This window comes from Arachis ipaensis, chromosome B5 (assembly GCF_059453495.1).
Source record: "Arachis ipaensis isolate K30076 ecotype BB chromosome B5, ASM5945349v1, whole genome shotgun sequence".
Taxonomy (NCBI): domain Eukaryota; kingdom Viridiplantae; phylum Streptophyta; class Magnoliopsida; order Fabales; family Fabaceae; genus Arachis; species Arachis ipaensis.
The window spans coordinates 109,181,354-109,202,286 of NC_142440.1; the positions used below are offsets into that span (position 1 = coordinate 109,181,354).

Genomic DNA, 20,933 nt, shown 5'->3' on the forward strand with positions numbered 1-20,933 from the left:
GAAATTTAGTTACCAAGAGATTGGGACTCAATTACCCACAATTTGCCATGAATCTATACCCATGATTGAGAAGGAATTGATCAACATCAATTCATGAGAATTTGTATCTCTGATCCCTAATGATCCTCTCCATCATCAATTCTCATTTTTTTTTCTCTTTAGTTGTTTGAATACCCATTACCCAATTCCCTTCTACATTCTTGCAATCCATTATTCTTGTCATTTACATTCTGTTTCTATATTTCTTGCTATTTACTCTTATGCTCTGTAAAATTCTACAATCTTTACTTTCTTGCAATTTATCTTTAATGTCATTTAAGTTTCTTGCATTTTAAGTTTCAGTTATTTACTTTCATCTTCTTTCTCTCTTCTAGTTCTTTAATTTCCTTGCCATTTAAATTTTTGCAATTATGTTCAAAAATCACAAATCTCATGAAATCAAAACCATGTTTGCTTGACTAAATCTACCCTTTAACTAAAGTTGCTTAATCTACCAATCTCCGTGGGATCGACCTCACTCTTAGTGAGTTTTACTACTTGATACGACCCGGTATACTTGCCGATAGTAATTACGTGAAATTAATTTTTTTACGTATCAAGTTTTTGGTGCCGTTGCCGGGGATTGGCAAGGATTAACAATGATTAAGTGAAGTGAAGATCTAGATCTAGCACTTTTTATTTTTATTCTTTAACTTTTAACTAACACACTAACTGTTTGAATTTTTGCTTAAACCAATTAACATTTCACTTCAGCCATGGATTGAAGTGTTATTGCCTTCCTGGTGTTGTGTGATTCTTATGCTTTAGTTGCATGTCAGGTTCAAGGAGAACTATACCCACTTTTTGTGAACAAGACGAAAGAACCCTCAGAAGATTAAGAAGAGCTGAAAGAGGGAAATACATTATTGGAGAAGAGGAGTCAGAAGAAGAATTCCAAGATATGGAGGAACACTTAACAAATCTACCAAATCCACCAGAAGGAGTAGCCAATAACAATAACAACCCACCTCAAAGGAGAGTTCTAGCTTCTTACACTCTCCCAAATCCAAGACATTGTGGGAGCAGTATACTTGCCCCCAATGTTCATGCAAACAATTTTGAATTGAAGCCTCAACTCATCACCCTCGTGCAGAATAATTCCTCCTATGGAGGAGGCCCACTTGAGGACCCAAATCAACACCTATCTGTCTTCCTAAGAATTTGTGAAACTGTCAAGACAAATGGTGTGCATCCAGATATTTACAAGCTGCTCTTATTCCCATTTTCTTTGAGGGATAAGGCATTTCAATGGGTGGAGACATTTCCCAAAGAAAGTATCAACACTTGGGATGATCTGGTAAATAAATTCCTATCCAAATTCTATCCACCTCAGATGATCATCAGGTTAAAAATAGAGGTGCAAACATTCACTCAAATGGATGGGGAAACATTGTATGAAGCATGGGAAAGATACAAAATCTTGATTAGAAAATATCCACCTGAGATGTTCAGTGAATGAGATAAACTTCAAAATTTCTATGAAGGGTTGACTGAAAAATCTCAAGAATCTTTGGATTACTCTGCAGGAGGCTCACTACAATTAATGAATACAGCCGAAGAAGCTCAGAATCTCATAGACATGGTGACAAATAACCAATACTTCTTTGCTCATCAGAGGCAACGTCAACCCGTTCAAAAGAAAGGTGTGTTGGAATTAGAAGGAGTGGATACTATCTTGGCACAGAACAAGTTGATGCACCAATAAATCCAGCAACAAATGGAAATGATGGCTAAAAGAATAGATGGCCTCCAACTAGCTTCAGTGAGTACAACAAATCAGACTTCAATTGAATGGGGTCAAAATGAAGCAGGCAATGTTGAGCAACAACAAGAACAAGTTCAATACATGCAAAATACCTCAAGTTCATTTCAAAATGACTTTCATGACGACACATACAACTCATCCTGGAGGAACCACCCCAACCTGAGATGGGGTGATAATCAAAACCAGTGGCAGAAGAACAACAACTCCAACTATTTCCGCAACACACACAACCAAAACCACCCATCCAACAACACTAACCAATACAAGAAACCACAAAACACATATCAACCACCTCACCACAATCCACAAACTCATCAAAATAGCATTCTCGCACCAACATCTAACCCCCAAAGTTACCACACTACCCCTACAAACAACTTCCAGCAACCACATTCCACCCCCATCATACCACCAATTGACCATCATGAAAGTAGACTTTCAAGTCTTGAGGCAGCCCTACAAGCAATTGCTCAGTCCACTCAAAGCTTGATCAAAGTGCAAGAAAGAAATGAAGCTACCATGAAGAGTCTTGAACGGCAAGTGGGACAATTGGCTAAACAAGCTGAACGGCCAACCAATATCCTCCCAAGTGACATAGTGTCCAACCCAAGAGAAGAATGCAAAGCTCTTCAGTTGAGAAGTGGCAAAGTAATTGGAGGAAGTCCTAACAAAGAAGTAATAAAACTCAAAGAGCAAGGCACATCAAGCAAGCAAGATGAAGACAAGATAGCAACATCCCAAGAAGGCAAGGAAGATGAAAAGCCACAAAGCAAGACACCCACTCCAGACAACCACCCCAATAACAAGGAGAGTGTGAAGCCACAACAGGAGAACAAGAATGAAGGAGTGAAAGTCTATGTGCCCAAACTTCCATATCCAACCAGGATACACAAAGGAACGAGAGATCAACAATTCCCAAGGTTCTTGGAAATCTTTAAGAAACTTGAAATCAACATCCCATTGGCGGAGGCCTTGGAACAAATGCCACTATATGCAAAGTTTCTTAAAGAATTAATCACCAAAAAGAGAAGTTGGCAAGAGAAAGAAACAGTGATCCTCACTCAAGAGTGTAGTGCCATTATTCAAAGGGGACTGCCACCAAAACTCAAGGATCCAGGCAGCTTCCTCATACCATGCACAATTGGGAGTATAGCCATTGACAAATCACTCTGTGACCTGGGAGCAAGCATTAACTTGATGCGCCTTACCATGATGAAGAAAATGATGATAGAAGAGTTGAAACCCACAAGGATGTCACTCCAACTTGCTGACAAATCTATCAAAATACCGAATGGTGTAGTTGAGAATCTCTTGGTGAAAGTGGGGAACTTTATATTCCCAGCTGATTTTGTGGTCCTAGATATAGACGAAGAGGGGAGCAACTCAGTTATCCTTGGTAGACCCTTTTTGGCTACAGCTAGAACAATCATTGATGTGGAAAAGGGAGAGATAATCTTCAGGGTACATGATGAGCAAATGACCATAAATGTCTTCAAGGCAATGCAACACCCCGTTGAGAAAGAGAGTTACATAAGGATTGATGTGGTGGATTCTTTAGTAGAAGAAGTACTTGAAATAAACCATCAAGTGAAACAGGAGGAAGTCCAGGACATCCAAGGACAAGAAGAGAACAAATTGGAAACACCAGAGGAACCAAGTGAAGCTAAGAAAGAAGAGGCACCACAACAAGAGTTGAAACCACTACCCCCTCATCTTAAATATGCATTTCTTGGTGAAAAGGACAGTTTTCCAGTGATCATCAATTCTACATTGAGTGCTGAGGAAGAAAAAAGCTACTTGTAGTTTTGAGAGCTCACAAAGAGGCGCTGGGGTGGACCATTGATGACTTGAAAGGCATAAGCCCTGCCATATGCATGCACAAAATACTCTTGGAGGAAAATTCTAAACCAGTAGTACAACCTCAGAGAAGATTGAATCCCACAATGAAAGAGGTGGTCCAAAAAGAAGTACTGAAGCTATGTAAAGCTGGAATCATTTACCCCATCTCTGACAGTCCATGGGTTAGCCCAGTTCAAGTAGTACCCAAGAAAGGTGGGATGACTGTCATTGTCAATGAGAAGAATGAGCTTATTCCAACAAGAACAGTGACTGGATGGAGGATGTGCATTGACTATAGGAGGCTGAATGATGCCATACGAAAGGACCATTTCCCCCTTCCTTTCATTGACCAGATGCTGGAAAGACTAGCTGGCCATGCTTATTACTGTTTCCTTGACGGATACTCTGGATATAACCAAATCATAGTTGACCCCATGGATCAAGAGAAGACCTCCTTTACTTGCCCTTTTGGAGTCTTTGCTTACAGGAGAATGCCATTCAGACTGTGTAATGCCCCAGCTACCTTTCAGAGATGCATGCTATCAATCTTCTCGGACATGGTAGAAAAATTTATTGAAGTCTATATGGATGATTTCTCTGTCTTTGGTGATTCTTTCAATACTTGCTTGCACCATCTTACCCTAGTCTTGAAGAGGTGCCAAGAAACCAATTTAGTTTTAAACTGGGAGAAATGCCATTTCATGGTACCCGAAGGCATTGTTCTTGGTCACAAAATTTCTAGAAAGGGTATAGAGGTTGACAAGGCAAAAGTAGAAATTATAGAAAAACTTCCTTTACCATCTAGTGTGAAAGCTGTTAGAAGTTTCTTAGGGCATGCTGGATTCTATAGAAGATTCATCAAAAATTTTTCTAAAATAGCAAAGCCACTAAGCAATCTGCTGGTGGTAAACAACCCTTTCCTCTTTGATGATGAATGTAAACATGCCTTTGAAACTCTAAAAGCTAAGCTCACCACAGCACCAATCATCAAACCCCCAAGTTGGGGATTGCCTTTTGAACTCATGTGTGATGCAAGTGACCTTGCAATTGGTGTTGTATTGGGGCAGAGGAAGGAAAAGAAGCTTCATGTTATCTACTATGCAAGTAAAGTATTGAATGAAACTCAAAGAAATTACACTACAACAGAGAAAGAGTTACTAGCTGTGGTATATGCTTTTGATAAGTTTAGACAATATTTGATTGGATCTAAAGTTTTAGTATATACTGACCATGCTGCTCTTAAGTATCTTATGTCAAAACAGGATGCCAAACCAAGGCTAATCAGATGGGTACTACTCCTACAAGAGTTTGACATTGAGATAAAGGATAGAAAGGGTAGTGAAAATTAAGTTGCTGACCATCTATCAAGGGTGCCACAAGATACATGTCAAGACAATCTTCAATCAATAAATGAGGAATTTCCAAATGAGCACCTCTTGCAGATTCAACATGTTCCTTGGTTCGCAGACATGGCAAACTACAAGGCAGGAAGGATCATACCACAAGAATACACAAAACAACAAGTCAAGAAGTTGTTACATGAGGCTAAGTTCTTCTTCTGGGATGAGCCATTTCTATTCAAAAGGTGCCCAGATGGAATGATAAGAAGGTGTGTACCGGAGGTTGAGATGAAGGACATACTATGGCATTGTCACAACTCAAGCTATGGTGGCCATTTTGGAGCTGAGAGAACTGCTGCAAAGGTACTTCAAAGCGGTTTTTACTGGCCTTCCATCTTCAAGGATGCTAGAGACTTTGTGAGCCATTGTAATGAGTGTCAATGAACAGGGAGCTTGATAAGGAAAAATAAGATGCCTCAAAAGTTCATCTTGGAAGTGGAACTCTTTGATTTGTGGGGAATAGACTTCATGGGATCCTTTCCTCCATCCTACACATTCAAATACATTTTGGTGGCAGTAGAGTATGTTTCAAAATGGGTAGAAGCAATAGCCACCACTACATGTGATACCAACGTGGTGTTGCAATTCCTAAAGAAAAACATCTTCACAAGATTTAGAGTGCCCAAGGGACTTATAAGTGATGGAGGAAGCCACTTCTGCAACAAGTAACTAAATTCTCTACTCCACAAATATGGAGTTACTCACAAAGTGGCCACACCTTATCACCCACAGACAAATGGGCAAGCTGAACTTGCTAACAGAGAGCTAAAGAGGATCCTGGAGAAAACTGTGGGAGCAACAAGAAAGGATTAGGTTTGGAAGTTGGATGATGCACTTTGGGCATACAGAACAGCATTCAAAACGCCCATAAGAAAATCTCCATTTCAGCTGGTGTATGGGAAGGCATGCCATCTCCTTGTGGAGCTTGAACACAAGGCCTTTTGGGCCACCAAACTTTTGAATTTAGATGCTCAAGCAGCAGGAGAAAAGAGGTTACTACAACTCAATGAATTAGAGGAATTCAGATTGGAGGCATATGAAAATGCCAGAATATACAAAGAAAGAGCAAAAAGGTGGCATGACAAGAGGATCTCCCAAAGAACATTCAAACCAGGCCAAAAAGTGTTGCTATTCAACTCAAGGCTGAAGATTTTCCCTGGAAAGCTCAGATCTAGATGGACTGGTCCATATACCATCACTAAAGTATCTCCTCATGGCTATGTGGAATTACTTGATAAAGCTTCAAAACAGACCTTCACAGCCAATGGACATAGGGTGAAACTTTATCTTGGTGGTCCCTGGAGCAAGGAAGAAAATGTGCACTTACTAACATGAGCAAAAGAGCTGCAATGTCAAGCTAAGGACAATAAACAAGCGCTTCATGGGAGGCAACCCATGCACAGGAGTCTTTTATTTTCATGCTTTAGTGATAATAAAGAGTAAACTAGCATATAGTGTATGCAAAGAACTAAGTTTGGTGTGACCAATCTCAAAATAATTGCAAAAGTTTTTTTTACAACACTTAGTCACAAACTAAGTTTGGTGTTCACACATACACGAAAATGCTAGACCATAGAGCAACAGTGTAATTATTTCTTCTTCTTAAAAAAAAAGAGAGAGCGTGTTTTTTTTAACATCATCATAATTTGTTGGCATATATTAAGACACTTCAAGAATCTCAATGTTTTGGAATTTTATTGCAGGGAAGTGAAAGAAAGAAGTGATGGAGAATCTTGAAGAAAAGTCACGGACACACAAGGAAAAGAAAGTCACATGAGTCTTGAATTTTGTGCATTGGAAAGGCAACTTAACATGCATTGGACACGAAGAAGCATGCTTCCCATGCTGTGACCGAACCATCAAAACCATTCTTCCACCATAAATATGACTCTAAAACACTCCAACCACAGTCATCAAACCTCACTTTGCCCTCACTTCTATATCTCATACTCCCCATCACCACATTTCATCAAATTCCCCCTAACATACCTGAAACACTCCCTTCTTCATTCCCTCTCACAATCACTTTCAAGATTGTATCCCCCTTACCTTGTCACCATATCCACTTGCACCCTTTTATAAACATTTTCTTTATGCTTGAGGACAAGCATTCCTCTAAGTTTGGTGTTGGAAGATTCGACCCTTACAATTGAATTTCAATGGCCTCATCATCAAGAGCTAGGAGAGAAGATGAAGGACAAAGCCACTTTGATCGAAGGAGATTTAAATCCAAACACAACGAGCGCATCTTTAGTTGGATGTCAGGCAAAGATGTTGTCCCGGAGTTACCTTTCAAGCTAAGAAAGGAGGAATATTCTGAGATACAAAAAATAATTAGGAAGAGGGGATGGGAGTTTCTCTGTAACCAACCTCAAGAAGTGAGCATGCTTCTCATCCATGAGTTTTACACTAATGTGATAAGAGAATTTGATGATGAAGAGCCATACATGAGCTATGTAAGAGGGGTGACTGTTGACTTTAGTCCAAACGCCATCAACAGGGTGCTAAAGGTCAAACCAAAACGATTCAAACAAGCTAGCTATGAGGAAAGGGTTGAAAATGATCCAAGATATGTGGATGTGTTAAGTGACTTATGCAGAGTAGGCACGGATTGGGTGTTAGATTCACATGGACAACCACTCAAACTCAGAAGAGGTGATCTCATACCTCAAGCAAAAGGATGGCATGACATAGTGAGGAGATCATTGATCTCTACTTCAAATAATTCCGAAGTGACAGTGAATAGAGCAATAATGATCCACTGCATAATGAAAGGAGGGGAGATCAATGTTGGAGAAATTATAGCCAAGAACATCATTAACATAGCTCAAAAGGTCAAACAGGACAGCTGGCTAGGATATCCTAGTACTATTCTGCGCTTATGTGAAGAAGCTAGAGTGCCCCTCGAAGAATTTGAAAAAACTGACGTGGTCTCTATTGGAAAACCTCTCACCAGGGAAAGGTTGGAATTTGTCACTACAACCCAATTGGAGAGGCAACCTTTAGCAAGAAAAAAGAAAAGGAAAGAAGCAAGACAAGAAGAAAAGCCCCAAGAAATGGAAGATACAAGTACCTTAAACATGAACTAACTCCAAGCCGCTTTGGAAGGAATCTCTGGGCAATATTCACAAATTTAAAGAAGCCAAGAGGAACAAGCTCAACAACAAAGGGACCTTTGGCAGGTAATGAATCAGCAAAGAGAAGTTCAAGTTCAATGGATGAGCCAGCAAAATGAATATCAAACACACATGATGGAACTACAACAAGAACAATATGCTAAGATGTATGAAGCCATCAATAATTCAACTATTGAACATGAAAGATCCATGGAGAAGGTAATACAGGAACAAGCTCAACTAAGGAAAGAGCAAGCTCAGCAAAGGGAGCTTCTCAATAGGTTGGATGCTAGACATGACATATTTTACAGAGAATTTAATGAAATCAGAATGTTCAAGGAAGCCAGACATATAGACAGACTTGACTATAATATATGCACCCAAGAGAAACTCAGCTATCTTTGTGGAGCACCCCCATTTCTCAACCCACAAATCAAAAGTTTTAATGAAGCACGCAAGGTATTTGAAGAACAGGAACTTGCAAGGGTGAGATTCAATGCTGAGAGGCTAAAAGAGAAGATGATAAGCTCAGGAGTATGGCAAAGAGAAGAAGGAGACTCAACAACAAAACAACAAGGAGAAATGAGAAAGAAAAAGAAAGAAGATCCAAAGGGCAAAGGAAAGGGACATAAAGACTAAAGGTGGTGGAGTTCTTTTCTTTAGTACTTTATTAAATAAAGAAGATGTATGTCTGAAATATGGTATACCTTCTAAGTTGTTTTCCTTTATGCGTTATCAGTTATGTTGCCTATTCCATGTATCACTCACATGCTTGGAATGTTTGCTTGTCCTAAGTATTTTTCACTTGACAATGGAATAAAAGATGTAGTTTAAGCAAGAACAGAGAGAAATCTAGCCTAAGAGAATAAGATAGTCTGATACAAAGTGTTAGTACATACATGCTATCAGTGTGAACGAATCAGGAGCTCAAGAAATCAAAAGGAGTTAAGATGCTTTCTTACATAAAACTAGTTGGCTAAGGGTCATAAGACTCAAGAAGTTAGAAGCACAAAAGATCCTTGACAATGAAGTAATACACAAAATTTTAAAGAGAAGAAAAAGAGAAATAAAGAAAACAAATAACAAAAGGAATGAAAGGCTAGGCATCAATGACAAAATTTGGATATGTGTCTGTGGTGATTGATGTTAGGAGACATACTTGGGCTAGTAAATCCGAGGGGTGCTTCATCACCCGCTAACTTGAGTTAACTAACTCGGGATTATCGATTGAAAACTCACATTCAAGAGTAGCTCTATAACAGAACATTTAGCAACCCAAAGAGGTGCTGGACACCACTATCCAAATAAAATTTCAATGTTATATGCTTGTGATTGAATGTGTTAAGGAAAGAGGCTTGAGTTAGTAAATCTTTAAGAGTCCTTCAACACTTAACAACTTAAACTAACTGGTTTGGGATTGTTGATTGAAAGCTTATGCTAAAGAGTCGACTTAAGACAAGATTTTTTGCTCAATTAAAACAAAGGAAAAGTGAAAAGGGGAGAAAAGAGAAGTAGAGAAAAGAACAGATTAAGGACTATGTGCTAAGGTAAAGAAAAAGAGTCTAGTGAAATAACCAACCTAGTATTGGAAGCAAGCATTTCAACTAAGAATTTAGATTAGCCTTGATCAGTTGCACTAAACAGATGACTACACAATTGAGGATGACATATTTCATGGAAGAATTCTTCTCTGTTAAGACATTCAACTCTTGCATCTTAAACTCTGTTGTCAAAATATTCTATTTCTTGCTCGAGGACAAGCAATATTTTAAGTTTGGTGTTGTGATGCATTTGCATTATTGCTATATTAGCTAGTCTGTTTAGTTAGTTTTAGCTTAGTTTCACTCATTTTCTTTGAATTAAACAAGTATTTCTATGAGTTTTGTTTTCATGCATAAGAATACCAAGGACCATGTTAATTGTGGCTAATTTCATGCAAAAGAGTCAATGAATGCATAAACAAATAAATCTCATGAAGTTGATTCCATTGAGTGCATGAATTGGTGAGACTTTGAAGCAAGTTTCCTTGTTTATGATAGGTGATGCAACAAGAAGGCATTGAAGCAAGAATGAAGCAAGCAAGTGGCTAATAATTCATTCAAGAAGAGAAACATGCACGTTGCTAACTTGGAGTTACACTGGAGTGTTTGGCAACAACGCCAAGAAGTAAACTGGGCAAGAAAAAAAGGAGTTGGGTGTTGCCAACGCCAGGGACAAGGGCGTGCTCCTAGACAACGCCAGGCAGCCCTGGAGAACACATTTGGGCATTGCCAACTTGGAGAAAGGGGTGAGTGTTTGATGGTAACGCAGGCAAGCAAGGAATTTGGGCCAGGGAGGAGCTCGAGGGCGTTGCCAACGTGGGAATGTATAGGCGTTCTTCAAGGCGACGCTGAGCTAGAAGATTTTGCCCAGGGAAGAAGCTCGAGCACGTTGCCAATGTGCTGCTTCACTGGAGTGTTTAGAGGCAACGCCAGGGAGGAAAGCTTGGAAGGAGGCAAACATTGGAGAACACGTTGCTAACTTGCTGCTTCACTAGTGTGTTTGAGGACAACGTCAAGGCTTGGCCCAGGAAGAGGAGAAGCTGGCGTTGCCAATGCCAGGAGCAAGAGACGTGTTCCTTGGCAACGCAGACAAGCAAGGCTTGGCCCAGGAAGAGGAGAGACTGGCGTTGCCAACGCCAGGAACAAGAGATGTGTTCCAAGGCAACGCAGCAAGCCTTGGATCTCCACCCATCGAGCACGTTGCCAACGCCACTCTTCATTGGCGTGTTTGACAACAACTCAAGGCAGCTCGGATGATACTTCTCCAACTCAAGCACGTTGCCAACGCCAGGAAACATAGGCGTGCTCAATGACAACGCCAAGCAACAAGCATGGAGCCTTGAGGAAGGCTCGAGCACGTTGCCAACTCCAGGAAGAGTTGGAGTGTTTGGTGACAACGCCAAGCAAGGAGGATGTCTAGGAAAGGAAGCCAACGTTGCCAACGCTGAAATGCATGGGCGTTATCCAAAACAACGCAGCAAACAAGTCTGGAGAGCAACTTTCCTTCACTCGAGCACGTTGCCAACGCCAAGCTCTATAGGCGTGTTCCAAGGCAACGTGACAAGCAAAGTTGAAGGCTAGAAAGCAGCCCTGGAGGGAAGCAACGAGAGAGGGATTAATCTATATGAATTATGTGGTGAATTTGAGAAAGGAGTCACATAATTCAGTTTAGAGTTCATCCTTTCATGATTTCCTTGATCAATACACTTTGGTGGGTATGTGAGAAGTAACCTTCCTTAGTTGAGATTCTGGAAGTTGTGTGGCTTTTGGATTAGAAATTGAACTTCATCTCTTCTCATGAACAATTAGATCACGAGAGTGGCAATTGGTTGTGTTGAGAGAAATTGAGTTACCAAGAGATTGGGACTCAATTACCCACAATTTGCCATGGATCTATACCCATGATTGAGAAGGAATCGATCAACATCAATTCATGAGAATTTGTATCTCTGATCCCTAATGATCCTCTCCATCATCAATTCTCATTTCTTTTGCTCTTTAGTTGTTTGAATACCCATTACCCAATTCCCTTCTACATTCTTGCAATCCATTATTCTTGTCATTTACATTCTGTTTCTATATTTCTTGCTATTTACTCTTATGCTCTTTAAAATTATGCAATCTTTACTTTCTTGCAATTTATCTTTAATGTCATTTAAGATTCTTGCATTTTAAGTTTCAGTTATTTACTTTCATCTTCTTTCTCTCTTCTAGTTCTTTGATTTCGTTGCCGTTTAAATTTTTGCAATTATGTTCAAAAATCACAAATCTCATGAAATCAAAACCATGTTTGCATGACAAAATCTACCCTTTAACTAATGTTGCTTAATCTACCAATCTCCGTGGGATCGACCTCACTCTTAGTGAGTTTTACTACTTGATACGACTCGGTATACTTGCCGGTAGTAATTACGTGAAATTAATTTTTTTTACGTATTACTGCGCGATCTGCAGAAATTACAGAATACGCTGGAGACAATTGCGGGCCGCATTTTAACCTAATTTTCGGCCCAGAAACACAGAATAAAGTGAGGGAACATGCAGAAACTCAGGGGTCATCCACACACATTCAGATTCATCACATTAGGATTACTTCAGTTTTAGATCTGAATTTTTAGATTTGCATTACATTGATAGTTTATGCTTTTGCTTGGATTTTTTGGATGCTGAGAGTCATTACATCCGTTGAAGACATTACTTTAGTTTGTTTCCTTATTCCCTTATTTTTAATTGGTCACTCATTGACTCTGTTCAGAAAATTATATTGCGTCTTGAATTTATTAATATATAGAGTTATTTTTATTTTAATTAATTTTAATCCTCTATTTTATTTTATTTAATTATGTCTTCTCATATTTTTATGATTATTAATGTCATGTCAATGGAGTAGAATTTCCACTCGAAATGGGGGTTGATTAAGAGGAGATACTTGAGTTAGAATGCTCAAGTGCTTGGTTGAATTGGACGTTGTTAGCTAATTCCATACCTACTAACACTAGACCTTTCTAAGGGAGAGGACTAGGATTTGAGGGTAAGAGTTAGTTTAATCACCATACTTTTCCTTATTTAGTAAGGGGTAACCGAGTGAGAACAACAACCTTTTAACACTACACTACTCTTGAGAAGATTCCAACAAGGATAGAAATTCCATTTAATTATTCCCCCAGTCAAGGCCTTTTATTTAGGGTACCAATAATCATTCTCAGTTTATTTTTTTATTGTTTTAATTTTTAATCATTTTAATTACTCATTATCAAAACTCAATTTTTCTGAAAACCCCTAGTTAATAAAATAGCACTCTTTCCTGCAACTCGTTGGGAGACGACCTGGGACTCATACTCCCAGTATCTTTATTTCTAAAATTTGTGACAACCCTTTTTAAATTGGTGAGGCAGATCTTAGCCGGTTAAGAGCAATACGTGCAACGCTGTTCTCTTAATTGAAATCTCTTAATTGGTAAACTTCTGCCACGCATCAATGGACACTTGCAGACTTGAAAGGAATTAGTCCTTCAATGTGCATGCATAAAATCCTACTTGAAGAAGGAGCCAAGCCCTCAAGATAGCAACAAAGAAGGCTAAACCCAGCCATAAATGAAGTAGTCCAAAAAGAGGTGTTGAAATTGTGGCAAGCTGGGGTGATTTACCCTATCTCAGACAGCCCTTGGGTAAGCCCAGTGCAAGTAGTCCCAAAGAAAGGAGGGATCACTGTTGTACCAAATGAGAAAAATGAGCTGATACCTACAAGAACAGTGACTGGCTGGTGCATGTGCATTGATTATAGGAAGCTTAATGAAGCCACCAGGAAGGATCACTTCCCTCTACCTTTCATGGATCAAATGCTGGAAAGACTTGCAGGACACAAATATTATTGCCTCTTAGACAGTTACTCTGGTTACAATCAAATAGTTGTAGACCCCAAGGACCAAGAAAAGACCTCATTTACCTATCCCTATAGTGTTTTTGCCTATAGGAGAATGCCATTTGGATTGTGCAATGCACCTGCAACATTCCAAAGGTGCATGCTCTCCATATTTTCAGACATGATTAAAAAATTCATTGAGGTGTTTATGGATGACTTTTCTGTATTTGGTGATTCATATTCTAACTGCCTGCACCACTTAGCTTTGGTTCTAAAGAGATGCCAAGAAACCAACCTTATTTTGAACTGGGAAAAATGTCATTTTATAGTTACAAAGGGGTGGTTCTTGGGGATAAGATCTCAAAAAGAGGCATAGAGGTGGACAAGGCTAATGTGGAGGTGATTGCAAAGTTACCCCTACCTTGCAATGTCAAAGCAGTTAGAAGTTTTCTAGGACATGCTGGCTTCTATAGGAGGTTCGTTAGATACTTCTCCAAGGTTGCCAAACCTTTAAGCAACCTATTTGTCTCTAATGTACCTTTTTTTTTTGATAAAGAATGCATGCTAGCCTTTGAAGAGCTTAAGAACAAACTCTCCTCTGCACCTATCATAGCACCACCTTGCTGGGATCTACCTTTTGAATTGATGTGTGATGCATCTTACTTTGCTGTGGTGCTGTTTTAGGACAGAGGAGGGACAAATTGGTGCATGTTATTTATTATGCCAGCAAAGTCCTCAATGAGAATCAAAGAAACTATACTACTACAGAAAAGGAATTACTTGCTATTGTCTTTGCTTTTGATAAGTTTAGATCATATCTTATTGGGTCTAAAGTAGTTGTATTCACTGATCATGAAGTACTCAAATATTTGCTTACCAAACAAGAGTCCAAGCCCAGACTAATAAGGTGGATTCTTCTTCTCCAAAAGTTTGACATCAAAATTAAAGATAGGAGTGGAGCAGAGAACAAAGTGGCTGACCACCTTTCAACGATCCCACAAAAAGAAGATGAGGCACACCAATTTGTAGTAAATGAGAGCTTCCCAGATGAGTAGTTGATGATGATCCAAGAAGCCCCTTGGTTTGTGGACATAGCCAATTTCAAGGCTATTAGAGAACTACCAACCAACATCAACAAATACATGAGGAGAAAGCTAATCAAAGATGCTAAACACTACATTTGGGATGAGCCCTTTTTGTTCAAAAGGTGTGCTGATGGGATCTTGAGAATGTGTATTTCCCATGAAGAAGGGCAAGAAGTACTTTGGCAGTGCCATGGATCTGTATATGGAGGCTATTTCAGTGGGGAAAGAACTGCAGCCAAGGTGCTACAATGTGGGTTCTATTGGCCAACATGTTCAAGGATGCAAAGGAATTGGTATCAAGGTGTGATGAATGCCAAAGGGCTAGCAATCTACCCAAGAAAAATGAGATGCCACAGAGGTTTATAATGGAGTTAGAATTGTTTGATGTGTGGGGGATTGACTTTATGGGACCTTTCCCATCTTCCTACTCAAACAATTATATATTGGTGGCTGTAGATTATGTGTCAAAGTGGGTAGAAGCCATAGCCATAGCAACAAATGACAACAAGGTTGTGATGAGTGGTGCACAGAAATCGTGATGGTTCATTCCTTGGTAACGGCGCTAAAAACTTTATATGCACGTTCATAATCTTAGTTCTTTGTCACAACTTCGCACAACTAACCAGCAAGTGCACTGGGTCGTCCAAGTAATAAACCATACGTGAGTAAGGGTCGATCCCACGGAGATTGTCGGCTTGAAGCAAGCTATGGTCACCTTGTAAATCTCAGTCAGGCGGATTCAATTGATTATGGAGATTTAATAATTAAAAGATAAATAAAATGTAAATTAAAGATAGAGATACTTATGTAATTCATTGGTGAGAATTTCAGATAAGCGTATCAAGATGCTTGTTCCTCCTGAACCTCTGCTTTCCTATTGTCTTCATCCAATCATTCATACTCCTTTCTATGGCAAGCTGTATGTTAGGCATCACTGTTGTCAATAGCTACATCCTGTCCTCTCAGTGAAAATGGTCCAATGCGCTGTCACTGCATGGCTAATCATCTGTCGGTTCTCGATCATACTGGAATAGGATCCATTGATCCTTTTGCGTCTGTCACTACGCCCAGCACTCGCAAGTTTGAAGCTCGTCGTAGCCATCCCTTCCCAGATCCTACTCGGAATACCACAGACAAGGTTTAAACTTTCTGGATCTCAAGAATGGCCGTCCATGGATTCTAACTTATACCACGAAGACTCTGATTAAGGAATCCCAGAGATACTCATTCAATGTTAGGTAGAACGAAAGTGGTTGTCAGACACGCGTTCATAGGTTGGGAATGATGATGACTGTCACGAACATCACATTCATATTGAGGTGCGAATGAATATCTTAGAATCGGAATAAGCTTGAATTGAATAGAAAAACAATAGTACTTTGTATTAATTCATGAGGAACAGCAAAGCTCCACACCTTAATCTATGGTGTGTAGAAACTCTACCGTTAAAAATACATAAGAGAAAAGTCCAGGCATGGCCGAATGGCCAGCCCCCATAAAGGTCTAAGATAGCATAAAACTGATCAAAGATGATCCGAAGATATAAATACAATAGTAAAAAGTCCTATTTACACTAAACTAGTTACTAGGGTTTACAGAAATGAGTAAATGATGCAGAAATCCATTTCTGGGGCCCACTTGGTGTGTAATTGGGCTGAGCATTGAGCTTTACACGTGTAGAGGCTTCTTTTGGAGTTGAACGCCAGTTTGTAACCTGTTTCTGGCGTTTAACTCCATAATGCAACATGGAACTGGCGTTGAACGCCAATTTGCGTCATCTAAACTCGGGCAAAGTATGGACTATTATATATTACTGGAAAGCCCTGGATGTCTACTTATCAACGCAATTGAGAGCGCGCCATTTGGGTTTTTGTAGCTCCAGAAAATCCACTTTGAGTGCAGGGAGGTCAAAATCCAACAGCATTTGCAGTCCTTCTTCAACCTCTGAATCTGATTTTTGCTCAAGTCCCTCAATTTCAGCCAGAAATTACCTGAAATCATAGAAAAACACACAAACTCATAGTAAAGTCCAGAAATGTGATTTTTATTTAAAAACTAATAAAAATATACTGAAAAGTAACTAAATCATACTAAAAACTACGTAAAAACAATGCCAAAAAGCGTATAAATTATCCACTCATCACAAAACTAAACTTAAATTATTGCTTGTCCCCAAGCAACTGAAAATAAAATAGGATAAAAAGAAGAGAACATACTATAAATTCCAAAATATCAATGAAACTTAGCTCCAATCAGATGAGCAGGACTTGTAGCTTTTTGCCTCTTGAATAGTTTTGGCATCTCACTTTATCCATTGAAGTTCAGAATGATTGGCATCTATAGGAACTCAGCGTTCAGATAGTGTTATTGATTCTCCTAGTTTAGTATGTTGATTCTTGAACACAGCTACCTTATGAGTCTTGCCTGTGGCCCTAAGAACTTTGTTTTCCAGTATTACCACCGGATACATAAATGCCACAGACACATAACTGGGTGAACCTTTTTTAGATTGTGACTCAGCTTTGCTAAAGTCCCCAATTAGAGGTGTCCAGGGTTCTTAGGCACACTCTTTTTTTTGCTTTGGACCTTGACTTTAACCGCTCAGTCTCAAGCTTTCACTTGACACCTTCACGCCACAAGCACATGGTTAGGGACAGCTTGGTTTAGCCGCTTAGGCCAAGATTTTATTCCTTTAGGCCCTCCTATCCACTGATGCTCAAAGCCTTGGATCCTTTTTATTTACCCTTGCCTTTTGGTTTTAAGGGCTATTGGCTTTTTCTGCTTGCTTTTTCTTTTTCTTTCTCTTTTTTTTCGCTATTTTTTTTCTTTTTTTTTTCACAAGCTTTTTATTCACTTCTTTTTCTTGCGTCAAGAATCATTTTTATGATTTTTCAGATTATCAAATAACATGTCTCCTTTTTCCTTATTCTTCAAGAGCCAACATATTTAACATTCATAAACCACAATATCAAAAGACATATGCACTCTTCAAGCAGTCATTCAGAAAACAAAAAGTATTGTCACCACATCAAAATAATTAAACTAGTTTCAAGGATGAATTCAAAACCATGTACTTCTTTTTCTTTTGTTTTTAGAATATTTTTTCATTTAAGAGAGGTGATGGATTCATAGGACATTCATAACTTGAAGGCATAGACACTTAGACACTAGTGATCATATAGTAAAGACACAAACATAAATAAAACATAAAGCTCAAAAATCAAAAAATAATAAAATAAATAGACAAGGAGATTAAGGAATGAGTCCACCTTAGTGAGGGTGGCATCTTCCTCTTCTTGAAGAACCAATGGTGCTTTTGAGCTCCTCTATGTCTCTTCCTTGTCTTTGTTGCTCCTCCCTCATAGCTCTTTGAGGACTTGGTCCAACCTTTGATCAAAGTTGACCCTTCTTGTGTAGGGGCGTGCGTTCTCTTCTATCATTGGCAAGTTGAACGCCAGCCTTACGTTTTCCGGACTGAAGTCTAAGTATTTCCCCCGAACCATGGTGATCCAATGCTTTGGATTCGGGTTCACACTTTGATCATGGTTCCTAGTGATCCATGCATTTGCATAGAACTCTTGAACCATTAAGATCCTGACTTGTTGAATGGGGTTGGTGAGAACTTCCCAACCTCTTCTTTGGATCTCAAGTCGGATCTCTGGATACTCATTCTTTTTTAGCTTGAAAGGAACCTCAGAGATCACTTTCTTCTTGGCCACAACTTCATAGAAGTGGTCTTGATGGACCTTTGAGATGAATCTCTCCATCTCCCATGACTCAGAGGTGGAAGCAATTACCTTCCCTTTCTTCTTTTTAGAGGTTTCTCTGGCCTTAGGTTCCATTAATGGTTATGGAAAAATAAAAAGCTATGCTTTTACCACACCAAACTTAAAATGTTTGCTCGTCCCTGAGCAAAAGAAGAAAGAAAGAAGGAGAAGAAGAAGAGAAATGGAGGAGAGGGATAGAGGGGTGTATTCGGCCAAGGGGAAAAAGTGAGGGTTGTGTTGTGTGAAAATGAAGAAGGAATGAGGGATTTATATAGGAGTGTGGAGAGGGTTAGGGTTCGGCCATTAGGGTTGGGTTTTGGAGGGAAAAGAGTTTGAATTTTGGAGGTAGGTGGGGTTTATGGGGAAGAGAGGATGGATGTGAGTGGTGAAGAGGTGATGGGAAAGAGTGATTGAGGTGATTGGTGAAGGGTATTTGGGGAAGAGAGTTATGAAAAGGTGTGAAGAAGGGAGAAGAAGATGTGGTGATCCTGTGGGGTCCACAGACCCTGAGGGGATCCTGTGGGGTCCACAGATCAAGTGGGATCAAGGACTTAACATCCCTGCTCCAATTAGGCGTGTAAAATGCCCTTGCTGTGCAATCTTGGCGTTTAACGCCAGACTGCTGCTTGTTTCTGGCGTTAAACGCCCAAATGTAGCCTGTTTCTGGCGTTTAACGCCAGGCAGATGCTTGTTTCTAGCGTTAAACACCAGACAGATGCTTGTTTCTGGTGTTTAAATGCCAGACTGCTCTTCTCCAGGGTGTGCTATTTTCAATGCTGTTTTTCATTCTGTTTTGGATTTTTCAGTAGTTTTTGTGACTCCATATGATCATCAACCTACTAAAACACGAAATAACAAAAGGAAAATAAAATGGATATAATTAAATAACATTGGGTTACCTCCCAACAAGCGCTTCTTTAATGTCAATAGCTTGACAATGAGCTCTCATAGAGCCTCACAGATATGTAGAGCATTGTTGGGACCTCCCAACACCAAACTTAGAGTTTGACTGTGGGGGCTCTGGTTGACTCTGCAGTGAGAGAAGCTTTTCATGCTTCCTCTCCATGGTTACAGAAGGAGATCCTTGAATTTTAAACACAAGGTTATCCTCATTCAGTTGAAGGACCAACTCTCCTCTGTCCACATCAATCATAGCTCTTGCTGTGGCTAGTAAGGATCTTCCAAGGATGATGGATTCATACTCATCCTTCCCAGTGTCTAGGATTATGAAATCAATAGGGATGTAAAGGCCTTCAACCTTTACTAACACATCCTCTACTTGTCCATAAGCCTGTTTTCTTGAGTTGTCTGCTATCTCTAATGAGATTCTGGCAGCTTGCACCTCAAAGATCCCAAGTTTCTCCATTACAGAGAGTGGCATTAAGTTTATTCCTGACCCCAGATCACACAGAGCCTTTTCAAAGGTCATGGTGCCTATGGTACAGGGTTTTAAGAATTTACCAGGATCCTATTTCTTTTGAGGTAGAGTTTGCTGATCCAAGGCATTTAGTTCCTTGATGAGCAATGGAGGTTCATCCTCCCAAGTCTCATTGCCAAATAATTTGGCATTCAGCTTCATGATTGCTCCTAAATATTGAGCAACTTGCTCTTCAGCAATGTCTTCATTCTCTTCAGAAGAAGAATACTCATCAGAGCTCATGAAGCGCAAAAGGAGGTTCAATGGAATCTCTATAGTCTCTAGATGAGCCTCAGATTCCTTGGGTTCCTCAAAGGAAAACTCCTTATTGGTCACTGAACGTCCCAGGAGGTCTTCCTCACTAGGATTCACGTCCTCCTCCTCCCTTGTAGGGTCGACCATGATGGCCAAATCAATGGCCTTGCACTCTCTCTTTGGATTTTCTTCTGTATTGCTTGGGAGAGTACTAGGAAGAGTTTCAGTGACTCTTTTACTCAGCTGGCCCACTTGTGCCTCCAAATTCCTAATAGAGGACCTTGTTTCATTCATGAAACTCACAGTGGCCTTAGATAGATCAGAGACTATATTTTCTAAGCTAGATGGGTTCTGCTCAGAATTCTCTGTCTATTGCTGAGCGGATGATGGAAAAGGTTTGCTATTGCTAAACCTGTTTCTTCCACCATTATTAAAGCCTTGTTGAGGCTTTTGTTGATCCTTCCATGAGAAATTTGGATGATTTCTCCATGAGGGATTATAGGTGTTTCCATAGGGTTCACCCATGTAATTCACCTTTGCTATTGCAGGGTTCTCAGGATCATAAGCTTCTTCTTCAGAATATGCCTCTTTAGTACTGTTGGATGATTCATTCAATCCATTTAGACTCTGAGAGATCATACTGACTTGATGAGTCAATATTTTGTTCTGAGCCAATATGGCATTCAGACTATCAATTTCAAGAACTCCCTTTCTTTGAGGCGTCCCATTACTTACAAGATTCCTCTCAGAAGTGTACATGAACTGGTTATTAGCAACCATGTCAATGAGTTCTTGATCTTCTGTAGCCATTTTCTTTAGGTGAATGGATCCACCTGTAGAATGGTCCA

At 39.7% G+C, this 20,933-nt stretch overlaps 1 protein-coding gene across 1 annotated transcript; it reads left to right on the top strand.

Moving 5' to 3' along the window:
- Positions 1-2,323: 2,323 nt before the first annotated feature.
- On the top strand, positions 2,324-3,607 carry LOC107640803 (uncharacterized). The gene has a single exon (XM_016344301.2). It carries the CDS (start codon positions 2,324-2,326, stop codon positions 3,605-3,607), a length of 1,284 nt encoding a protein of 427 aa, XP_016199787.2.
- Positions 3,608-20,933: the final 17,326 nt, after the last annotated feature.

Excerpts from the sequence above, each read along its gene's own strand:
- LOC107640803 (XM_016344301.2), top strand. The coding sequence starts at position 2,324 with ATGAAGAGTCTTGAACGGCAAGTGGGACAATTGGCTAAACAAGCTGAA.